Source organism: Ammospiza nelsoni, chromosome 20, assembly GCF_027579445.1.
Source record: "Ammospiza nelsoni isolate bAmmNel1 chromosome 20, bAmmNel1.pri, whole genome shotgun sequence".
Classification (NCBI taxonomy): domain Eukaryota; kingdom Metazoa; phylum Chordata; class Aves; order Passeriformes; family Passerellidae; genus Ammospiza; species Ammospiza nelsoni.
Window position 1 is genome coordinate 7,763,018 of NC_080652.1, and position 23,322 is coordinate 7,786,339.

Below are 23,322 nucleotides of genomic sequence, written 5' to 3' on the forward strand. Positions count from 1 at the left end.
GATTTTGTTAACATTTCTCATTACAATTTCAGTAAAGGGAAACATCTGGTTCCCCCCCGCCTGAGAAAGTTACACTGCATCTTCCAAGCTGCCACATGCCTTTGAAATTCTGTGTTTAATCAATGCCATAATCTCCTCTTCCACAAAAATTCCACAGCACTCAGATAAGCATCCTTGCAACAATTCCCCCCCCCCAACATTTCAGCATGTTTAAATGTTGCCTAAAGAAAAGAGCAGCACTGAAAAATCCACACCAAAACCAAAGGTTTTGCTGACCAAACAGCGAAACAAACAGCACAAATCTTGAGAATACAAAATTTATTTCAAGCTTATAAAAGTCCTCAGCATTGAAAATTCTGTCACAAAACACAAACTGTACAATGGATATTTTCATTAAATTTTGGAGTAATGATAATTAGTGCCAGATCTTCCCAGGCAGATCATTTCAGATCACACACACACACAGCTTCTCCTCCAGGATGGATCAGTCTCACACGTGCCTTGCAGATGGCTGCTCCAGAGTCAAATGTTCCAGTGCAACCTCACTGCTCAGAGTGGAGCCACCAGGGCTGTCCCAAAGCCCAGTGCTGCCTCCTCTGGGCTCCTACTGCCTGCAGGTGTCGTGGAAAGCCTCGAGGGTTCGGAAGTCCCTCCACGTGGGTGGGAGGCCATCCTGCAGGAACTTCCCACAGCGCTGGCACGGAGCCTGGAACAGCTTTATGTAACTCCTTAACCAGGTCTAGAAGGAGAAGGGAGAGAAATTAAGGAAAACTGGATGTGGATGGTCCCCTTCGTCATTACTCTTGTCAAACAGGAGCAGCAAGGACAGAGGATGTTCTTTGGCCAGGCCCCTTATAAACACACTGAAGACTACAAGGTCACTGTAGAGCTGAATTCCCACTTTATTAATCATCTCTTTTTTAGTGAGTTAAGCAAATTCATTAATAGAAACTCCTGCCCTGTGTGCAGGAGGCATTTGCAGCTCCAGAGCTGTGAGGGGAGGCGAGTGCTGCAAGGCCTCACATTTTCACTGGGATATAATTGTTCCTCCTGGTGGTGCCTTCTCCAGCTGAGCATTGGTTTGTCCCTTGCCATGATCTATCACCCCCTGCTGCACTCCCACTGCAGGCTGGGCTCTCCAGAGCTGAAGACAGAAGGACTCCCACATCCAGCTAATGAACTTCCTCTCTAATGCGATTTCAGGATCAATACTCGCTGCTCATAAAAATACTGAGCCATTTTAAACCTGATTACACTGATGACTACATAGATATAAAATAAATAAAAGGCCAGTAGTGGTGGTGTTTGTGAGGTCTCCAGGACGAGGTGAGAGATGAGAATCTGATTCCATGTTCTCAAAAGGCTGATTTATTATTTTATTATATTATATTCAAAGAATGCTATATTAAAACTATATTAAAGAAAAGAGAAGGATACAAAGAATGAATAATAAAAACTCGTGAGTTACTCAGAGAGTCCAACATGGCTGTGATTGATTAATTTAAAACAATTCACATGTTTGGATAAACAATCTCCAGATAACATTCCAGAGCAGCAAAACATGGAGAAGCTGAAGCTTCTCATCCTCCCAGGAGAAGAAATCCTCACAAAGGGATTTTTCAGAAAATATGACAGTAACAAATAATGCTGAACAATACAGGGTAAGCTGAGATGTTCCTTCACAAAGTTCCTGCCTCTGAAATGGGTTGTTCTCATCATCACACGCAGCAATGAGCATTGCATAACCCAATTCCCCACTCAAGGAGATACACAACTAAAAAAGCCCTAGACCAGCAGATTTATACTGTGAAGGATGCACATGAATCTTGTCATTTAAAGTCCTATTGAATTCCATCGATAAGAGAAAATTGTTCTCTAAAGAAGAGGTCAGCTGAGTTTATTGAAACAAATCCTTCCATCTTCATCAGAGTCTTCTCTATAGCAACCAAACCTTGGGCTGTCAATAACTCTCCTCCAGAAGAACCAGATCTTGTCTGGGTTGAGCAGTAAATATGGGGACAAGGGCAGCACAACTCTACAAGTAAATTGCTGTTATTTACTTCAGCTTGGATGGGCTTTGCTTGCACTATTAAGAAATCGAATTTTCTGAGCCATAATACAAAAATAAGTAAATGAAGTTAAATTGTGCACTTGAGACATGTGTTGACAGAAAAGAGAATGGGTTCTTCACTCCCATCAGAAAATTAGGGCTCCAGAAGATCCTGTCATGAGGATTGCACAAGTGACAGCTGAAAGGCTCAACATATTGACACTTGTGCTGGTTTTGCTTCGTTGGAAGCTTTGGTGTTTTCTCTGATCAATACAGCAGGGCCTTGGCTCACACAAACCACTTGTTCTACTCAACATTCATTTTCAGGACCATGTTGAACATGGATCTGACCAGTAATGGCTGCTTTCACCTTTCAAAACTGATTATTTTAAGATGCACTTTGCAAATCTCTGATCTTAGTAGCCTTTTTATTATACAACCAATTCAGCACAGCAGGGAGGAGAGCCTGACTGCTCTGAAATTACACACTGGAAATTAAGGATGTAAAAGAACTGGTGCTAAATACTCCTAAAGACAGTGAATGGCAAAATGAGATTTATGTTTCCCAAAGTCTCAGCTGCATTGCTGCAGGTGAAGGGGCAACATAAAGGAAGGAAGTGGAGGAAAAAGCCTGAATTGTAAAGAAAATCTCCCCAGATCCTCCTCTGACTGCAGCAGAGAGAACAGCAAGAGCTTCCACTGCCAGAATTCATCTTGGTAGAAGGAATCCTGAATCCTAATTCCTTGTATTCACCCTCTGATTAACACGGCTGCTTCTTATGCAAGTTTATTTCACAAACAGGATTCTAAATACAAAAAGAATTAAAGGGGATAAACTTAAATCTGTACATCAAGGTAGAATTGTATTGGATTAATTTTACTCAGTAAGAGACGATCTGAATCCTCCAGTATTTCCTTGCTTTTCCAGACACCTGCTGCTGAGCTGGGTGAGTACACACAGTCCCACAGGAACAAAGTTTGGATACAAAATGGAACTTTCTGTAAATAATGCCCATCACTTCCCATACTGGGTAAACTCCTCAGCTGGATCACTAATTCTGGGAGTTTCAATTTCCTCTTACCAGGGAACTTTCAGTGGAGCAGGTTTTGTACACCCAGAACTGTCCAAGGGCTGGGCCAAAGCACAGAGTTTGGTTGAGGGAGTTTTTCCTTCTGTTCTGACCTTTGCAGACAGGAATCATCAGGCCAAAACTGAGACCTGGACAGAAGAACCATTCCCAGCTCAGGTTTCCAACACCAATTCCCCCAGGGAAATGGGGATGAGATCTTGATCCCAGTCTCTGGGGAAATTCCAACTGCATCAGAACTGCCTGTGTCAGTCACTGCAAACTGGGCTGGAAAAAGGTGTTTTCCAACACACTTACCATGAAAGACCTGACCACCACATCTGGCATCTGGGGCAGCTGGTAGTGCAGCAGGGCAGTGGTTGCATGATCTGTCACCTGCATCAGACCAAAGCAGAAAAAATACCTTTATTATTATATCTTTATTCACTCACCATTTCACACAGAGCAGTGTCAGCCTGCAGGAAAACCATGAATTCCACGGGGAGGTAGCAAACCAGGGAGTACAAGGATTACTCAGTTTCATTTCCTCTGACATCAGGAATCAATTAATATGATTATGGTTTATAAATACTTGCATTACTAAAAGATTTCTGATAAAAAGCTTTTTAATTTCCCAGACAGAGCCATAGCAAGATCACACATCTGGGAATTGCACATGGGCACAATACATATAAAATGTGTATTTATAATAACAAGAATAATTACAAGAAAAATCAGGAAAACTAACCAATGCTGACAGACTTTTTTTTTTTTTTTTTAGTAAGTACAATTTTTCAAATTATTCTGGAAGGGGCAGTTTCTGACAGTTATGATACACTTTTCTAGCAGTATTCAGCCTGTCAGCTGTTATCAGCACAGTCAAGAGCTTACTGCTTCTTAGAAATTCCATGTTGAATGCAAGAAATTACTGGAAAAACTCTTTATGCTGGACAATAAAGAATTCAGAACAACAACACAACCACAAGAGCTCTTTCACAGATTTCAACTCATGAATCTCAATGGTCCTCATCAGTAATGTCAAAGCTTCCCACAAAATACATGACTTTACAGAGAGTGATTTAATTGTATTTTCTAGTTCTGGCATGGGAGTGGAGCTCTTCTCAGGGCCAGTCTACAGACTATAGCAAAGTTTGGGTAAGAGGAAGTGAGAACTGAAATTCCCAGTGCTATTCCCAGCTAGCTCCAGTTGCTCCCCATTTGCAGTTCAGTCCAATTCAACAATGGGAGCTGGAGCACTCCAAGTTCCACTGGAGACAAGAGAGGCTCGTGCTTGAAGCTATTCAGGGAGGTGGTTTTGCCAAAGATATATTCCTGAATAAATCCATGTATAGCCAAGCTCTCATTCACACCACACAAACTTCCTCCACAGAGCTCTCCATCACATCAGGCTGACTGAATCCAGTTCTGAGTTTTTCTGCTATTTCAGACCCAGGATCTGCTCCCCACCATTCTCACACACCCAGCTCCCTCACTCACATGTGATTCTGACATTTGGAAGGCAAAACTTACAGGACTTTGCACATCCTGGTGAGTTTGCAAAAATATTCACAAAAAGGACCCCAGCCTGTTTTAGCCATTCCTGTGTTACCATGTAAAAATAAATATGAGAAATAATGTGATGAACTGTGCATTAACAGCACAGCATAACTCAAACCAGCCATTGCTTTTAAACACATCTCATGCAGTGCTCAGAAGCCCCACCAGCTATCTGATTTTTTTTGAGCTGGTGCTTTTATAGGATAGTAGCAGACATGTCAAAGAATAGGAAGTTCTGAAGATATTTATGAGCAGCCGTTCTCCTTCTGCTGTATTTCTACTTCTAACAAACTGTGGTTTGTTATTTTTCTTTTTTTTTTCCTCCTTAACAACAAAGTTGTTTTCTCTTGGCACTGAAGGAAGTTGCTTAAAAAATACTGCTATTAACAAATTTAAATTGACTGGCCACTTTGGCAAAGTTGCCCATATGCTGTTGCTATTGTAATGTAAAGATAATGAGATTCCTTGGGGAGATGAAAGCCATCCCAGCATTGCTGGAACACTAATAATGCCTTCTGCACGAAAAGAAAGCAATTTCTACCCTAAGCAAGAGCTGGTAGCTAAAAAAGATCAAAGTGGGTGTCAAATTTGAGGAAGAAAAGTGAAGGAATGATTCCCCACCCCTTCCAAACCCAGCAGAAAAGAGCTGGGCCATGGATAAACTGCCCAGGACATGGGAGAGAGGGAGAATTTAAATCATTTAACCCCCCCCTAAGATAACAGACAATGAGAGAAAACACAAACTGATCAAGATTAAAAAAGAAGAGGAAAAAGGAAAAAAAAAAGAAGAGGGGGAAAAGCAAAAATAAAAATCCCAAAAGATCAATACCCAGCTTTCCTAATGGCAATACAATTTCACACCAAAGCAAAGCAAAACAAACTGTGGATGTGCCAGCTCACTTAAGGGACACACTTCTTCTTCCAGCCAAGTTGGAATCAGAAACTAATTTATTCTGGGTGTAGGATGATATTTTGTACATCTCAGGGTTTTATTTTATTAACTCCACTTTTATTGTTGTGCCTTACCTGCTGCTCTCTAAGTTATCAGTCACTTTGTAATTTCTCTACTTTTTTTTTTTTTTTTTTTTTTTTTTTTTTAATAGGGAAACATATTCAGGGGAGCACACATTGATTGGGATAGCTCTGCTCCGGACCTTGAAATGGATTTTCAAGAGATCTTGCAGAAGAGCTCAATATTTCACAATTCATCTATTGAAAAGCACTTGTGTTTCTTGTCAAAAAAAAAAAGGAAAAACAAGGCAATCTCCTGCAGCAAAATTCTGCTGAATAAAATAGCCATTGTTGAACTAAGCACTTGGAGACTGAGGAAAAGAGACTTCAGTGACATGGAAAAAACAGATTTGGGAAAAAGTCTCATTTTTTCACAGGCAGAGCTGTAATGCATTGGAATAGTGGTGAGATTTCCAAAGGTGACACATCCAAAAATGGCTTTATTGGGCTTTGATGACACTGGTTAGTCATACAGCATTCCCAAAGCCAGAAAATCCATTTAAAAAAATTAAATTATACAATTTACAGGTGGAGAGGGCTGAGCAAGTGCTTCCTGCAAGTGGAAAAAGCAGCACAAAAACAAAGACCTAAGGCACAGCTTTGCCCCACCACAGACCAGGTGGATGCAGCTACACCTGGCCTAATAAAAACCATCACATGGCTGAATTATAAAAGCTCTCCCTCTCCCCATGCGTTTTATCTCACTGCCAGGAAATATCCTTCTCAAAAGTAAGTGCAGAACTTCCTTTAAGAGCCACAACTTTCCTTGCCACTCACTGCTTTATTCCCTCCAGCATGGCACTGACAACTCCATCTAATATAAAGGGATTCTTTCAATCCCCTGAAAGGTTTTTAATTTTTTTTCCCAAACCCTTGTAAGTTCATGGCCTTAACAGTAGCCTGTAGCAATGAGCTGTGAAGGCTGATCACAGCACTGAGGGAAAGGAAAAAAAAGGAAGTTATTTTATTAGTGTTTAGATCTTTTATAGCGTGGAAAACTGCACCAATGCCTTTGTTCATTTCCAAGGATTCCCATTACTCAATCTTCTCTCCAGGAACAGATCTGAGTCTCTCTGGAGGGAATGTGGTGCCTGAGAGGTGCTGGGAAGGATGATGGATGGAACAGGCACTGAGGAACTCACACAAATCTCTACACACCATCCCCAGTTCAGGAAAGCACCACCACACTCCTCTGTAAAACAGGATTTACCAGTTCTTTTCAGACCTTGCAATGTTTAGTTATTATTTTGCTTGTTCTGCTAATTTGGACTGGGTGCCAGAGGTTTTATTTCACTCCAGGAGGTCTCTGGGGACAGGCAGGGGCTGGTCCTGCCCAGGTGACCCTGGAGCCACCAGCTCCTCTCCTTGAGCAGCAGCAGCAGCAGCAGCACAGCCCACGCTCTGTCTCATGCATGCATTCATCCTGCATGTGATCTCACTCTGAGATTATTGACAGGAATACATCTTCATACATTACAATTCTTATGTGCCCTTGTGCTGGTGAAAATGCCAGCACTTTGGGATCGCAGGGCTCACAAACAGCTTCTCCAAGTTCTGCTGAAAATCTGCTTTGGGGAGAAGCAGATCAAGCAAAATCACAACCAGTTTGTGGCATTCCTAGACTGTTTAGGTGAAAATAAGGGTGGGACTCTGAGATCAGAATGAAATAAATGGGTTTAAAGCTTTTGCATATGATTTAAACAGCCAACCTCCTCATAGTACCCAGCAACATCAGCTCTGCTGCTCTTAACTGAGCAGTTGTTTGACACCATCTCCCAGTTTGATCCCCTCACAGCAGCTCCGAAATTCTGTTCTTCCCTCATTTTTTGAATGCAAAGTTATGAACATGGCACCATTCTTTACAATTCGAATTTTGAACTCTCTGCACAATGACTGGAATTATGCAGCCTTCATGTATACCAGGATTTAAGCCTCAAAATCTTTCCTTATTTCCCATTTTATTCCTCCTCTTGCTTTAGTGGATTTTGAGGCACGAGGTGTTAAAATTAGGAGGTTTAAGATGAAAATATTTGCTCTTCCTGTGGAGTTTAAATGTCACACCAACATGGCAGCCTGAGAAACCTTTTCTTTGCTCCTTGTGCTTCTGCCCTTTGAGCATTCCCCTCTCTTATTTCCCAGCTCCATTCTCTGGATCTAACCCTGCTGCTGCATTCAGTGCCTGTAAGGTTTGGTTCACCCCAGGAGCAGATTCAGAAGTCTCCAGGGAACTGGGAAAATGAGAGTACACTGGAACAGAAATGGCCCTCCAGGAGCTGCCCCCCATCAAATCACACATACCCAGGTCCCCTGCCTAATAAATAGGAGAAAGAAAAGCCTTGCTGACGCAGCCAATGTTTGCAAACAAAAAGTCAGGACAAATTTAGCTTGGTTTGATAGGGTTGCATTGAAGATCAGAGGTCTCTGGTCCTACAAAGTTGTGCTGCAACCCTGTGAGGATCTGACAGGACTGCAGCTCCCCCAGGCAGGGATCTGGGGAGCTCCACATGTTTTATTTGTGTTATCATTGAAGACAGATTTTGGGAACTTGGTTGGGGTTTTAAAGAGGAGCAGCCCTGTACTTCTGTTCATTTACAGGCAGCAGAAAGGGCTGCTCAGCCTCCTCCGTGGGGGTAGCAGTTACTCATCCCTATTTTTCCTTTTTCCACATTGCCATACTGGTGACTGCCATGAGAAACACATTTCAAGAACATTCAGATGTGCTCTGACACATTTACTCATGATTTTTTAGTGGCATGAAAACATTTGTTCAGAAAATCCTGCAGTACAGACCCTACCCTGGTAACAGAGTGTGATAGTTTCTGTAACACTATTTTATCTATTTCCTTCATTTTGCTACTCCTAAATCACTACTCCTGGGTATTACAAATAGACACAAGTGCAGCTTTAGAGAATAAAGAGGAAATCAAACCAAGCACTGCACCACAGAGAATTTACTATGCTGAACCACAGCACTTTCTGTCACCTGTTTGAAAACTTGACGTGGGTCTCAGCCTTAACTTCTTCAACTATCAGCTCAATCTGCACCATCTATTGATTAAAAGCTGCCATCACCTTCCATTTTTATCACATTTCTCAGGCAAGAATCTGAGAGCTCTATGCAACCAATTCAGTGAGAGCTCCTGTGAAGTCAGCAAATATTACCCCAGCCTGAGGGATGAGAAACTCAGCCAAAGAGAGGTGAAGGTGTCCAAGGTAACACAGTGACAGAGCCAGCAACAAAATCTATAAAACTACTATAAAAATCCCCCTACAAACAGTTGTTCAGCTGTTACAGAACATCCTTTCCCTGAAGTCTTTCTGGGTTGGATTTATTTATTGGTAAATATGAATAATTTGGTATTTATCAAGAGAAAACTGGACAACAGGAACTTAGGAAGAAAAGAAAGATTCTCATTTATCCATACTGCAGCCACAGAGGCAGGAGGAAGAGGGGTATTTTATGTTTTCTCACTGATCTCTTCCATCTTCTGCTCTGAAAGCATCACCTGGACATGAAGGGAAATTTATTCCACTTATTTATGCATCCTAAGTCCTTAACATGGACATCTAAGCAAACTGGACATTTACTGAACTCTGTTATCTTGCTATAGACAATTGTATCATCAAAACCTGATTATTTATTATCATTTAACACAAATTTCAGCAAGTTATTCTAAACAAAAACATCCAGGAGGACAATTTTATGCCCAAATGAGTGTACAACCAAACACGCACAATGGGAAATTGAGATGATGCAGGTCATTCCATAACCTTACATTTATTCCACTGAAAAAATCACTTTAAAGCAGGCTGATAAACAAATGCTGTTTTACGTCCTGCTCTATTACCCTACTTGATGCTGAAATAGAAAGAATATTTCAACCACTAAATCTCTGGGGTAAAGAACCAACTGCAGCAAAAATTCGCTTTAATGCCAGGCAGAGAAGGGAGAACAACCCAGCTCCCCAAAAGCTGTCTTTGATCTGCAGCAGGGCAATATCCCAGGTCAGCATCCTCCCCTCCTGCCTGCCTCAGAAATCCTGCAAGGGAGCAGCACAAGCACAGCCAAGATGCCAGAGTTGTGACCCCTGTTTTTAAGCCCTTTCGAGTCCCTGACCCCCATTTGCTTCACAAACTCCAAAGGAGGATGAAAGGAGCCAGAGCAGCAGCTGGAGGCTCCAGCTCCTTGAACTGAGGCTTGAGGGAAGGGAAACTGGAATTTAAACTTGGATCAATGTGAACTTACAGCATTCTGACAAGAGGCCTTCAAAGAGAAATCTTCCCTTCCTTGAAAATAGCAAGATATAGATCTTTCTAAAATACACTTTAACCCTCTTAGCAGTTTTATTTTTATTGCTGCCATTCTCTCATCGGGCTTCTCTTACTTTATGGCACAACATTTATTCCAGTAAGTCCCTCCTCTGGCTTACATCATCATGGGAAGAAGGGCAGGCAAAAATAATGCCTTGTAAAATATTTCCAAACTCATTCTGGAAAGGGGGTTCCACTGATTTATTAAACTCAAGCTCTCAGGAATGTGAGGCAACAAACCCCATTGAAAACAACAAAGCAAAATCCAAATGAACCTCTAACAGTCCTTTCTCCCTCAAAAGATTTAAACTGATTTCTCATGAAATTTTAAGACTATTGTAGTATAATCTCTGATTTCCTATTCCAAACCATGGACTGGAACTGTGATGGGAAATAAATCCAAATTAAATAACACTAGAAGTGATCTTCTTTTCTACTCACAGTTTTCCATCATTACAGATTATTGTTTGCTATTTGCAAGTTGTGATGACAAAGAATAAATTCTGAATTATTTAACATAAGGGCCCAGATATTTAAAATCAATTCCCCATATGTGCCTTAGGTAGAGAGAAATGATGTGAGACTTACCTTCTGAAAAACTTGATAGTTGGATTTAGACCATATGTCAAGCTACAGTAGGGAAAAAAGAAAAAAGTTATAAATTACTACAGATAAAGAAGCAGCTTTGGAGAGAAAATGGATCAACAAAGATGCATCTCTGAGTTCACTCTTTTGACCCCCTGCCCTCACCTGTTGCAGTCCAAGAAAGGGAATTAATAACATAAGATTTCCTTTGTATTGCAATGAAGAATGAACATAGTTCAGCACAGTTTCAATAAAAAAATAATACATACAAGACCTGTTGAATTAATGAGTTCTCTTTAAAAAAGCAAAATCTTCATTTGTATGGGGTTGTGGCTGATCTATGCAAATATTCATCAGCTGGAGTGTGTTTCCAAAATGAGGGCATTTTTATTAAGTTTATGCTTGTCTTGTGTTGAATAAGTGATTCAGTTACAAACGACACAAAGAGCATTTAGCTGAATTAAGCCAAAGCTTTGGGTCTACTGGGGCTAAATAAAACATCCCTCAGGAAACTGCATTTACATTTGCAGACAAAAATCACACTAAGAGAGATTTAAGGTTGTAGACAACTGCATGCATCCATGACTTAAACGTGTGCTCAGCTACACACAAACAAAAAGAACAAAATGAAATGGAAGATTTCTTAGCTCTGGTGTTTAATAATTCCTACTGACATGTCAATGCTCTCTTAGCCAGCCCTGTGGAACAGCTCAGACTCTGTCAAGGAAAAGCAGCAGGGAAAACCAAGAGGAGCTCCCATCAATCCCAGACTTGCAAATCACTTTTTTCCAACAGATCCCAGTGTACTCAACAATTCTGTATGCACAGAACTTGTCACAGGAAAGGTGTTTGATAAAGCATTAATCTCAGGAATCTCAGTCTAGACAGAAGAAGTTCTGAGTGAATTTATGAAGCAGGAGTAGCTCCTCTAGTGCCTGATACCAGGGTTGGACACATGTGTTCTCACAAGGGGGTTCTCTCTTTTCCTGGTACAACTGATTATTTCAGCTCTGCCTTAGGTGCCCATACATTCCAGCTGACAGTACAACTCTCCAAAGGCACAAAAAGAGCCTGAAATTAAGTAAGCCATGTGAAGTGAGTAAAACACATTAGAGGGAGGCGAGGGAAGCCAGGGGAAGGATGCTGAGTCCAAGTGATTAATTCACCATGCTAAAAACGGTCAGAATGCTAAAAGCTCTCACTCTTGTAGGAGCAGCAGCGTGAAGTGGCCCATGTCCAAATCCTGCCCAGTGACTCCTGGGTCCCCAGAGCTCAGAGGGGACAGGATGATGCTAAAGCTTCAGAAGCTGCTCCAGGATCGATGTTTCACGGCTCAGCACTGCTGACCTCGCCCTGAGACAAAAGGCAGCTGATGTCTCAATGTCCCAATGCCTTCTCCAGGCTGGATGGGGACAGGAGTACCCTGAGGCACCTCCCTGCAAGCCTGGTAACATTTCCTGGCTCTCGGGGTGAGATCAAGAACCTCTGTGAACACCAGCATTCAGACCTTGACCCAGGCTTGATTTATTATCCCACCTGGGAAAGCAGCACTGCACTTCCAGATAAGAAAGGCCTACATTTGAAAATAAAAAATTAATGTATATTTTTAAAAAAACCCACCCTGTTTTAATGTAATTTACAGCTTTTCTTTGACTGCAGAGTTGCTGTAATTGGAATGTATAGATGGTTTGCTAATCTCCAGTGATCAAACCAAGTATGTGATCCTCTCTAGTTAGGCTCAAAAAAAAAAAAGTCCACTTCAGATGCTGCTTTAAGATGAGTCCAACAGGTTCTGAATGTTCATTAGTTGGCATGGAGATGGGAAAGCTGAAAAAGTAATGAATGCCTGTCTTACAGATGTGGTGTTATCCATGTTAAAAAAGGAAGAAAGAAAAAAGAAAGAAAGAAAAAGCCACTAGCCCCTGCTCCATGCATACATCCTAAATGAGTGCCCACCTCTCCCTCCTGAAACTGAGGATTAAGGCAGAGGCAGATTAAAGAATGCATCGTTATAGGTCTATTATTCTTCAACTTTTCACTTTCAATCAAGACACACATTTGTAATGAAAAAACTGCTGAAAGCACAATTTCAGGGCATCCTCTGCATGTGAATTAAACAGGGGCTTTCTCTCCCCAGTGCCCCTCTCCCCAGCCAGCCCCAGCAGCTGGAACAAGAGGCCGTTTGCTGAAGGTCGCGGAGCGATTTCAAAGGCGATAACAAACCCGAATGTTCCCTGCATCCCATATCAAACAGGTCCGGTGCCAACACTTATTAGAGAAATCAGATTCAACCCCCCCTTCACCCAAACACACACACAGCCAGCTTTGAAGTGGTGAGAATGCAGGGATCAGAAATTACCCCAGAGACAGCTCTGCCTGTCTTTGAAGCTTTCCTTTGATACCACTATTTCTTCTCCTCTCTTACGCTAGGAGGCTAAAAGCTGCCTTTTCTTATTGATATGGGGTAATTAATGAAGCCACAGCATTAACATAACCCAAGTTCCTGAACATGAGAATTCAACAGAGACACTTATGTTTCTTTAGTTAAGTCTAAGGGATGCAAAATAGAAATCTGGCTAGTGCCCACATGCCCTGTCAAGGTGGTTCTTGGTCTCTGCATCAAAAGAAAATCATGGTATCATCATGCCAAAAAAAATCCCAATATGATGTTTTTGTTGGCAGATCAATGACTCAGCTGCCCTGTGAAGATGAGCTGCATAGTTTCATTTAGTCAGGAATCAGGAAAACACTAGTAATTAATTACCATCCATGGTTAAATTTCAATGCACAACAAGCATGTCACAGTCTGAAATTAAGGGTGGCACTGTGCCACCACTAAAATCATGAGGGTAATTAAAATGCATCAGTCTGTGGTGGACATGAAGGGTTAGGATGGTGAGCAACAGCAACTGTGAGCAGGTCCAGCACCCACGACATGTCAGAGCCTGCCAGAGCTCACTTATTGTTTTTGCAAAGTGGCACCAAAAATGTCCAAGTTATGCAGCTGGCAGCTTGGCAAAGACATTCTGCAGGGTCTGTGAATAATTCACGAGAGAGGTACACGAGGCACTTAAGAAATGCAATGATTCTGTCTGTATAAGCAAAGCTTGAATAAAAACCCCAGAATGGCTGGTCTTGTTTTACTCACTGCAAGCTTAAAACTTCTGCTCTTTCACCTTAATTTTGAAAGGATTTAAATGTATAAGAGGCAGAACCCAATTTAGGGAGACTTCAGCAGAGAGCAGAGACCACGTGAGGCTGTCATGTAAGCACCTGTCAATGTGCACAGCTCAATGTGTGAGCACACAGCAAGATAAAGCAACCTGGAAAATGCCATGTCAGCTTTCCTGGGTAACTGCTGGTGTGTCACTGTAGAGCTCCACCACCAGGAGAAAAACCCAGATTTGGGTTTTTTTTGCCAGACTTGCCTGACTGAAGGACCAGAGGAATCTCAACAGCTCTGCTGTTTGCACTTGTCTCTTCCTTTTATCTCCCCAGCAATGTAGAATTTGCTAAAAACCAGTGTATTTTCAGTAATAAATGATGACTGCTCTGATCAGAGGGGAAATCTTTGGCCTCTTTTGTGCACAGTCCATTTCTCACTTAGTGTCTGTGTGACCAGTCTCCCAGTGACGGCCAGTTCTCCTTTTTTAAATACCACTGAATACACTGCCTCAAACCCCTCTCTACTTGTAAAAAGTCTTTTTCCACTGAATTTCACTTTTTGTACTTAAAGGCCTTTCAAATGTGTGCAGTTTGGAGGTGACTCAACAGACCCTCATCCAGTTATTTAAGTGCCAAGAAGATTTATCCAGTGTCCCTTCTTCAGCTTGCCTTACAGAAAAGAGGCACTTCAGCATTGCCATATTGTGTGTTAGCACCTAATTCCTCATCTCCCTGTTGTTTACAAATATTAAATGTTTCCTAGGAATACATAAGCTAAGTCCCAAGTCAACAATGACTGTGTAAACTGCTCCCTGGAAAAATTATCACCGCCCACTGTGTTCCTGAGGGTTCTCCATATTTCTGTTATTTAATAAGGATGATACTCACTGATCTTTTTCTTACTTTTTTGGTGTGTTTCTCCTTAATGCTGGTGCATTTTTCATGCTATCAGGCTAGCAACTGAGAAGGCAGAATGGTGCAGAAGCCTCACTGAAGTACCTTCCCAACAGCATCTGTTGTGACAGGGAAGGAATTGCAATGGACTCTGTTCCTAACTGACTGCAATCGCTCATTCCCAGCAGGCACAATAAGGAAAGCAAATCATTGTGAGAGCACAATCTTAATTCTTATTCTCCAATTACCAGAGTAGTTAATTAGTGACAAAAAAAAGGAGCTCACTGTTTGTCAATATATGCTCCAGTTGGCAAAACTAGCAAACTACGCATTTATTTAATCTTCCAAGCCAAATTTACTCATGATTTAAGTGGCTCCAACTCCAATTCTACTTCAGTCAAATGAAATGTTCATATTTGTACCTGAAACAGAGACCTTCAGGTTTGCAAAATCTCTGGGATGCCCACTGGAATTGCAAAGTGCCACGTAAAGGTCACAGGTTGGTGCATCCTTGCAGGAGCAATGACACAGCCCAGGGTTGGACACAAAGCTAAATGAGTAGAGAACAGACTCCCCTGCAGACTGGCTTAAAGCAAGAAATGAGGCAGGTGTTAACAGCAATGCTCTGGAGGAGCAGAGCTGCTCCCCACTGACAGCAGGCAAAGGTTAGTGCCCTGTGCCCAGAGCTGGCCTTGGCAGGTCCTGCTGTCCCCTGGCAGCAAACGATGGCAGAGGAACAATGTGCAGCTCCCAGGAGAGTTCACCTTGAGCTCAACAGAATCCCAGTGCCAGATGCTGAGTTTCAGAAAGGAACTCCTTACTTAGCTTTTCAGCATATATAGCATTATTGTATTTCAAGGGAGCTTCAAAGGAAACTGGATTCATCAGAGAAAACGAGCACACCCAAATGAAGTGTGACATGGGAATCCATCACACACTGTCAGTGCTCTCTCAGCAGACCATCATTTCACTTGCATGCAGAACTTGGGGTGAAGAGGGGCTGCTGCTGGAGCTCTGTATTTATATGCAAATATACAGGGACTAGAGAGCAGCTGCTTCTGTTGCAAACTGGTATTTAAACCTGCCTATATGAAAAAGGCAAATTAAAATTAAGCAATTTTTATTTTACTACTTCTTAGGCCAATCCTCCGCCCTTTGAGGAAGAATGTCTCACCTGGGAGATGGAGCTGCACTATTTCCTTCAGCAGCTCAGCTCCTGGCCTTTCCCAGAGAACAGAGGTTCAGACTCAGAGCTGCTGAACTCTGGGTCAGCATACAACGTGCTTCTGTGTGCTGAAACACAGTTATCACTTCTGAAAGGAAAAGAAGTCTCACCTCATTATAACATGGCCTATGGGTGCCAAATATTCATCTTGATATAATGAACTTCTTATTTTAATAGGCTTCATAATCAGAAGAGAAAGCTCCAGAGAGACAGTGTGAAACATGGAGGTATTTAGTGCTGTTGCTGGAACAGAGAATCCTGGTGGATGTCTCAGGAACAGAGATCCTTCCACCCTGGAAAGAGACCTGAGCTGAGCCAAGGCCATCAGGTCCTGTTAACATCTCCTGATGTGCTGAGGAGAGCCAGATGGAGAGTGTGCAGGCACAGGAAATCTCAGGGTTCAAGCAGGGTGAGCTGTTCACAAAATAAATCACTTGTGGAAACAGGTAACACTTGCTGTAGTAGCTGCTGTTCAAGATGTGCTGCTGCTGGCAAGCAAATTCTTGAGGAGCACCTACCAGTGATCCTCTCTGTTGTGTTTATCAAGCCAAAAAAAAACCAGCCCAAGATTTCTCAATGGCTCTCAGAAGAGGGAAAGCTGGACCTTGGGCTGTTGATGTACTGGTACACTGCAAAAATGTTTTCTCAGCAGACACTATGAACACAGCAACTGGGGTCTAAGGTGATAAATCAGAAATTCAAGCAAAGGCTTCAGAGCTCAGAAAGAACTCAGAGATATGGGATGCAAAACCCAAGCAAAACAAGACAGATTTAAACTGGAATGTTCTGCAAACATTCCAAGTCCTTTGCCAGTTTTGCATTTCCAGTGTGCCTGCAGTGGGATCCCAGTTTTCTGCCATGAAAACAGATGGAAATGAAGTGCAGGCTGTGACCTATTGTATTTGCAGAGCCCCTCGTGGCAGGAAGGAATGATGAATCTGACTCCATGTTCTTGAAGGCTAATTTATTATTTTATGATACTATATTATATTAAAGAATGCTATACTAAAACTATACTAAAGAATACAGAAGGGATACTTACACAATGTTAAAAAGATTATAATGAAAACTCCTGAATCTTTCCAGACTCCCAACACAGCTTGCCACTGATTGGCCAAAGAGTGAAAACAACCCACAGCAGAAACCAACAAAACAATCACCTGTGGTAAACAATCTCACATTCCACATGTGAGCACAACACAGGAGAAGCAAATGAGATAAGAATTTGTTTTCCTTTTTCTCTGAGGCTTCTCAGCTCCCCAGGAGAAAAATCCTGGGCGAAGGGTGTTGGGGAAGATGAAACAGGAAAACCTTATAAATATGATTGTCTGGCAAAAGATTTGGAGACTATGGAAACTATAAGCAAGACTGAAATGAAAGCAAGCTTTGAGATACCTCAGCTACTGAACAACTGGAAAACAATGGCGTGGCCAGCTGAAGGTTGATGAAACAATTCCCTCTGGTTACAGACAGGTACAAGGGTCAGAGCAGACCCTGCCAGCTTGGCAGAAGGGGCCCAAAGAGGAGTTTTTAGGGTTTAAAATGTAACCCAGTATGGTAATGTAATGATTCTTAGGGGCTTTATGTAAATGCTATAGGATTTGTGTCTCATACTAGATTGGTTAGTAAGAATTAGAATATTCAGCACAGAAGAAGATTTATGGTATTGTAACGGGGAACCTCGCTCTCTTACCCTCTTTTACTCTTTACCTCTTTTACTCTCTCATAATTTTTACCACGCTCTTGCCTTCTCTCTCTTTACCACTGTCTTTACTTCTCTGTGGCTGGCAGCTCCCAGCAGGGCCCTGCACCCAGGCCCTTTGCAATAAACCCCAAGTTTCACCACGTGGCCTCAGAGATCTCTTGTCTCCGTCCATCCCCACCACTCTACCGCTCGTCACTTCTACAGAAGGGATTTTTCAGAGGATTTGAGTACCCCAGTGCCCCACCTTGTGAGTGCCCCACCTTGTGAATGCCCCACCTTGTGAGTGCATGCCCCACCTTGCCATCCTCAGTGTAGACATTCTCGCTGTAGCCCTTGACGATGGTGCGGTCGATGAAGAGGCTCCGCATCACCACGATCACCTTCAGCACCTTCCCCAAGGTCACCTGGCAAGAGCAGGACAGGGACACAAACGGGCTCAGGGTGAGCTGACGGTGTCTGAATTTGTAAGACCAGCGAGTTAACAGCTTAAGTTGATGCAATTTCAGTTTTCAATATTTTATAGAGAGACCAAAATAAAAGATCTAAAAGCAGTGTGTGATATGAGGAGGAGAGATGCTATAAAGTGCAGAACAAACAAACATTCATTTGCAACTGAAAATGTATGAGTTCACAGAATTCCCTTGTGCAGACATGACACTGCCAAGCAATTCTCTCCATTTTATTAACACCACAACTCAATAACTTGTCAAAAACAATGGGCAAATGTGATTATTTTCGATGAATTTGATATTCTCCAATATAAGTCCGCTTAGAGAAAAACAATTTGAAAGAGGAATCGGACTCTCCTAATGCTGCCTTGTAAAAGCATACCATGAGTTTAATGGAAAACATTTTCTGTCCAATAAAAATGTAAAATTATTTCAAAGGAAACTACAGCTTAAAGTAAAAATGTTACATTTTCAAAGGTTTCATTTCCTTCTGTGAGAGTGTTAAAGTGCAAAGAATAAAACTAGTATAATGGAAAATATAGAGGGTCAGTCAGAGTATAATAACAGAAACAAGCCTAAATTATATTATTGACAAAAATGCAATAATGAAGGCATTTTAATCTAAAAATCAATTTACATTTCAAAGATGAAGTTGTACTTCAATACCACTAAGATGTGTGTCTAACAAGGATCTTGTCTTTGTATTTTGTTATGCAGAGATTATTAGAGAGTTTTTCCTCACCCACAAAAGCATAAAACTGAGATAAAAAAGAAACAATTAGCTCATTTTAATATTTCCCAACCAGCAGCAGCTCATTTTCTGCCAGTGTTCCAACATTTCATCCTGTATAGATTAACACCCACTAAAACAAATGTGTTTTTACTGCTGACCTCAGCAGACAAATCCACACCTAAAGAAACCAGTCAATATGCACCTTTATTGATCTGTTGGATGTTATTCCTTTGTAACTTCTGGTAATGACTGCTGCCCATCACCTTGTTCCAACACCAACAGCCCCAGCCTGAGCTGATTTAATCAGCACTGAGCAGGACAGAGCAACAAACCCTGGACAGAACTGATGCCAAACCTTTGGCACAGAACAGGGAGAACTCCAGCAGGGCAGGACAAATTCACAGCAAGAGAAAAGACAGGGGAACAGGAAGGGGAGACAATGACAGCCATCAAGCAGACAGGCTGCCAGGCATAATGCTGCAAGAACATAAAAAGTGGGTCAGAAGAATGGGTAATTTGTGAAGAAAAAAATGTGAAAGGCTGAAGGACAGGAAGCTGTATCAGGGCCTGAGCCATGCACACACCAGGAACCATGAACATGTATGGAAACACCAGGTTGTGCTATCAGGTGCTGTGAATTTTTGGTTTAAATGCAGTATCTTGCCAGGGTACTCTTAAACTAGTTGGTCCTCATATACAAAAAACTGGCAGAGTTATTTCAGCACCTGGCACTGAATTAATTAAGTTATAAATGCAAAGTCATTACCCAGAGGTGCCCAAGCTATGATCCTGATCACCACTGGAATCACAGAGTTGTCATAATTGCTAACAGGAGGAAATGAATCAACTTTGAGAAAAGTTGCCAGCACATTAAGAGTTAACAGTTTTCAATTTATTTTTCTGCATTATTAAAACTGGCACTTCAGTGGGATATTGGTCTGCTGAGAGAACTGACTCTTATTTATAACTTCACACTAGGCATCAACCATACATAACAAAATTAAAAGGAAGAAAAGAAGACATTTTAAAGAAAAAGAAATCTTAATGGAAGAAGGGTAAGGCTGCCCTACAAACACTCAGACCCAGCTTTCTCTATAATATTTCCTATCCTCACTGCCTTCACACACTTTAGCTGATGCTCCCTTCTTTCCTCTTTCTCTTTCCATTGTGCATTCACAGCACCTCCCGTTGCTGCCAGGTAGAAATAAATCTGAGGTTGATCTGAAGCTTGTGTGGGATGTTCCTGAAAATCCTCAGAGTGAACAGTGGAACATAATACAGTGAAAAATCCTGTGTGTGGCACTCTAGCTTGCTGGAATGAACTCACTGCTGGCCTCAAACCTCCTCATGAGTTTCACATGATCCACCTGCACAGATGCTCCTGCATTACCTCCCTGCCCTTTCCCAGGTGATCTGACTTCACACCCTTCCAGTGGTTCACTCCCCACTTCCAGAATCCATCACAGCACTGAAATGTCACATCCTGCACAATGTCCAGGACAGGACCTTGATCAGCCACTTGCCTGACCACAGAAATTCAAAATTCCTGTCTCCCACATGTGTAAGGAGCTGTGGAAACCCAGCTCTGGCTGGGTACCTCAGTGAGCTCCTGAGAAAGGTCCTAGAGCTGCACTTCCCCTTTACAGGGGCACCCAGGCACCCTAGAAATCCAAACTTGGGCTGGGTTGTCTGAATGAGCTCTTACAGTGCTCTGGTACTGAAACAAAAACCTCCTCTTTTGTACCACTCTTGTTTTGACAAGAGATTGCTGCAGATTTTACTCTGGCTGGGAGAGAGATCGAGACATTGAGATGATTTCTGTAGGACTGGATCATTAGTCAAGTCTGACAGAAGCAGGAGTTTTGTAAAAGAGCAGCTCAGAGAAATTACAGTTCATGGTTTTGAGAGCACTGAAAGAATGAGGGTAGTAGTACAAAGAATGAACAACAGCCTGTCACCAGACTGGGGGATGCTGTGAGACGTGGAAGCCACAACTCTGCTCCACAGCTATTTTCAGGGTGAAGCACATTCCATACTGTACACACAGCAAATGCAATAGCCTTTATTTTTTCCTCCAGTAATCAAGATTCATAACTATTTCCAGGGCTTAATGTTTTTTGTTCAATTCTGCTGTATTTTACAAATCATGTTTTTCAGCAGATCATTTTATTCCAATCCCTGCTCACTTTGGCTGCTTGGAGGCCGTGTTCAGAACAGATCTGTGTATGGAACATAATTCACATTTACAGTCATGCAGCTGTGTCCCTCCAGATCACCTGAAAGAAGCTAATAAAACACTAATGCCTTTGGTAAACTAGAAATTTGATAGTTCTACTCCAAGCTCCAAAAGTGCAGATCTCTCCTGGAGGTCCAGACTCACCCAGATGGTCTCTATTTAATGGGCACTGAAATGTCCCTGCATTTCCACAGGTACCAACTGAGAGAAATTTCCTTCCTTGTTCAGAAAAGATACCTTTCAATTGTGACAAAATGGCAACAATTTCCCTTCTAAGCCAAGTTTTCCTATTAAATTTCAACTTCTCCTGTCGATATCCTGTTAAGACAGCACTTGGCTTTTTAATATTTTGCCTGAAGGATATATGCCAACTCGTCCTTGATGTAGAAAATTTTAATTCAAATCAATACATGTACAAGGTCACTTTAAAATTCAATTAATATGAATGAAAAAATATGCCCCACAGTTCTGTGAGCTGAAAATGGAACAGTTGCAAGTTAAATACTTCTGTAGCTTCTGTTTTGGGCTGTGTAATAACAACATGCTTCTAACTTCCTTTTAACTAAAGTATACTAAATTCAGACAGTTAAGTTATTCATAAATCCCCTGCTTCCTAAAATGGCAAGCCCAAGAAGAAGGTAGGACAGGCAGCTGATTGGAATCTGCAATATTATGCAGCTTTTCTGACAAAGACATATAAAATAAAAATCTTCTTGAAATATCCCAGTTTTAAAAATATTTTGTCTATCACCAAGATAAATCTCCAGGAGCATCTGACAGACATAGTATGCCAAGAAAGGGAGAGGGGGAAACAGAATAATCAGGGAGAATGACTTAGATAATTTCTTGTAAGACTGCTAAAAAAAGTTCCCATTTAACACCAGTTATAATTATAAAAGAAGAAAGTACCTTTCCAAGTAAGTCAAAATCAGGGTCCACATGAGTTTACAAAATGAAAAGGATCAAAATTAATTTACCATGCCAGAACTCTGCCTTGAGGAATCAGTTTGAATTTCCCCCTTTAATTTTGCCTCCTCAGTGAAACTAATATCAAGTGAAAAGCCCTTTTATCAACCATTTAAACAACACATTAGGAAATGTTCTTTCTTAAAATTTATTTAAGTTTGATATCAGGAAAATGTATACTGACAACACTGAGCTGCCATACTTTGTGAAATGAAAAATTCCCAAAGCTGCAGATTTCCCCTCAGCATTCCAGGGAATTTGCTGCTGATTTGAGCTGCAGATGCTCTGCAATGCAGAGCTAAAAGAAAGAAAACATTATTTTCAGTTAACATGGGCACCTCCCCACTTCTATAAAAAGGAGCACAAGTGTTTGTGTGATTTTTATTCACCTCAGAAATCAGGCAACATCCAAGCAGAGATGTAACCAAGCTACAGATTTCCAGCAAAAGGCCAGACACTGCTCCTTGCCATGGAACCAGCCATAAGCTCAGCCTCCCACTCACAGATCCTTCTTACTAATCAGTACAATGCATGGAAATCGTATTTAGATATGCTGGAAAAAAAAAGGTTTTGCATTAAAATAAAGTTTTTAAAAAAACCCAACACACAGACTTTCAACTAGATTTTTTTCCTCTCATTTTTTATGTCTCATCTGCTGCTGGTATGGCTGCTTTTTCCCTCACATGCTCATTATTCTTTAATGATGCCTATTTGTAAATAGCAAGATAAGATGCAATTAAGCCATTAGAGTCTAAATAAACAAACATACTAATTAGGTTCTTTACACGGATTTCTTTTTTTATGCAAGGGCTGGAATTTACCTTTCATTAGTCTAACCTAATTGCAATAGTGCCTGATAAAAAGTCAACATAAATGAAGGACTTAAAATGCTCCCACCATATGAAGGATGAGCTGGCTCTTTTCCCTCACTAACATTCCCTTTTCTCTTAATAAAGCAAAAAAAACTGGCACAGGAATTTTGTTCAAGGTTCAAGGACAGATTTTGCCAGTGGCCAGTCACACTTAGGGAACACTCACACCAGTCCAGCATTGCTACAGAAGATTAAATGGATTTTGTCTCTTTTTTCCTTTCTAAATTAAAGCACACCAGGAATTTTACAAGGATGAAAATGATGTGTGATCTTCCACAATATAAATCTATAGGAATATCAATACACACCTGAGAGCTTTGGGCACAGCAACCCTGTGGAGGGAGCAAAGCTGAGGACATTTCTCACAAGTCTTTATCCACTTTTTTCCTATTTTTTTCCCTTTTCCCAATGGAAAGGACTCTTCCTCATCTTCCTTATTCTTCATTAGACAAGCAGAGAACACTTTCCAATTTACCTGCCAGCTCTTGTTCATGTA

The 23,322-nt window shown here is 41.5% G+C and overlaps 1 protein-coding gene across 1 annotated transcript in view; it reads right to left on the minus strand.

Moving 5' to 3' along the window:
- Nucleotides 1-303: 303 nt before the first annotated feature.
- MED27 (mediator complex subunit 27) overlaps nt 304-23,322 on the minus strand; it is an 85,750-nt gene continuing 62,731 nt past the window's right edge. The window contains exons 5-8 of the mRNA XM_059486363.1: nt 17,867-17,974; nt 10,585-10,626; nt 3,436-3,513; nt 304-739 (exon numbers count right to left, since the gene is read on the minus strand). Coding sequence (XP_059342346.1) covers nt 605-739; nt 3,436-3,513; nt 10,585-10,626; nt 17,867-17,974 — 363 coding nt within the window. The 3' untranslated portion in view covers nt 304-604. The remainder of the gene's footprint in view (nt 740-3,435; nt 3,514-10,584; nt 10,627-17,866; nt 17,975-23,322) is intronic.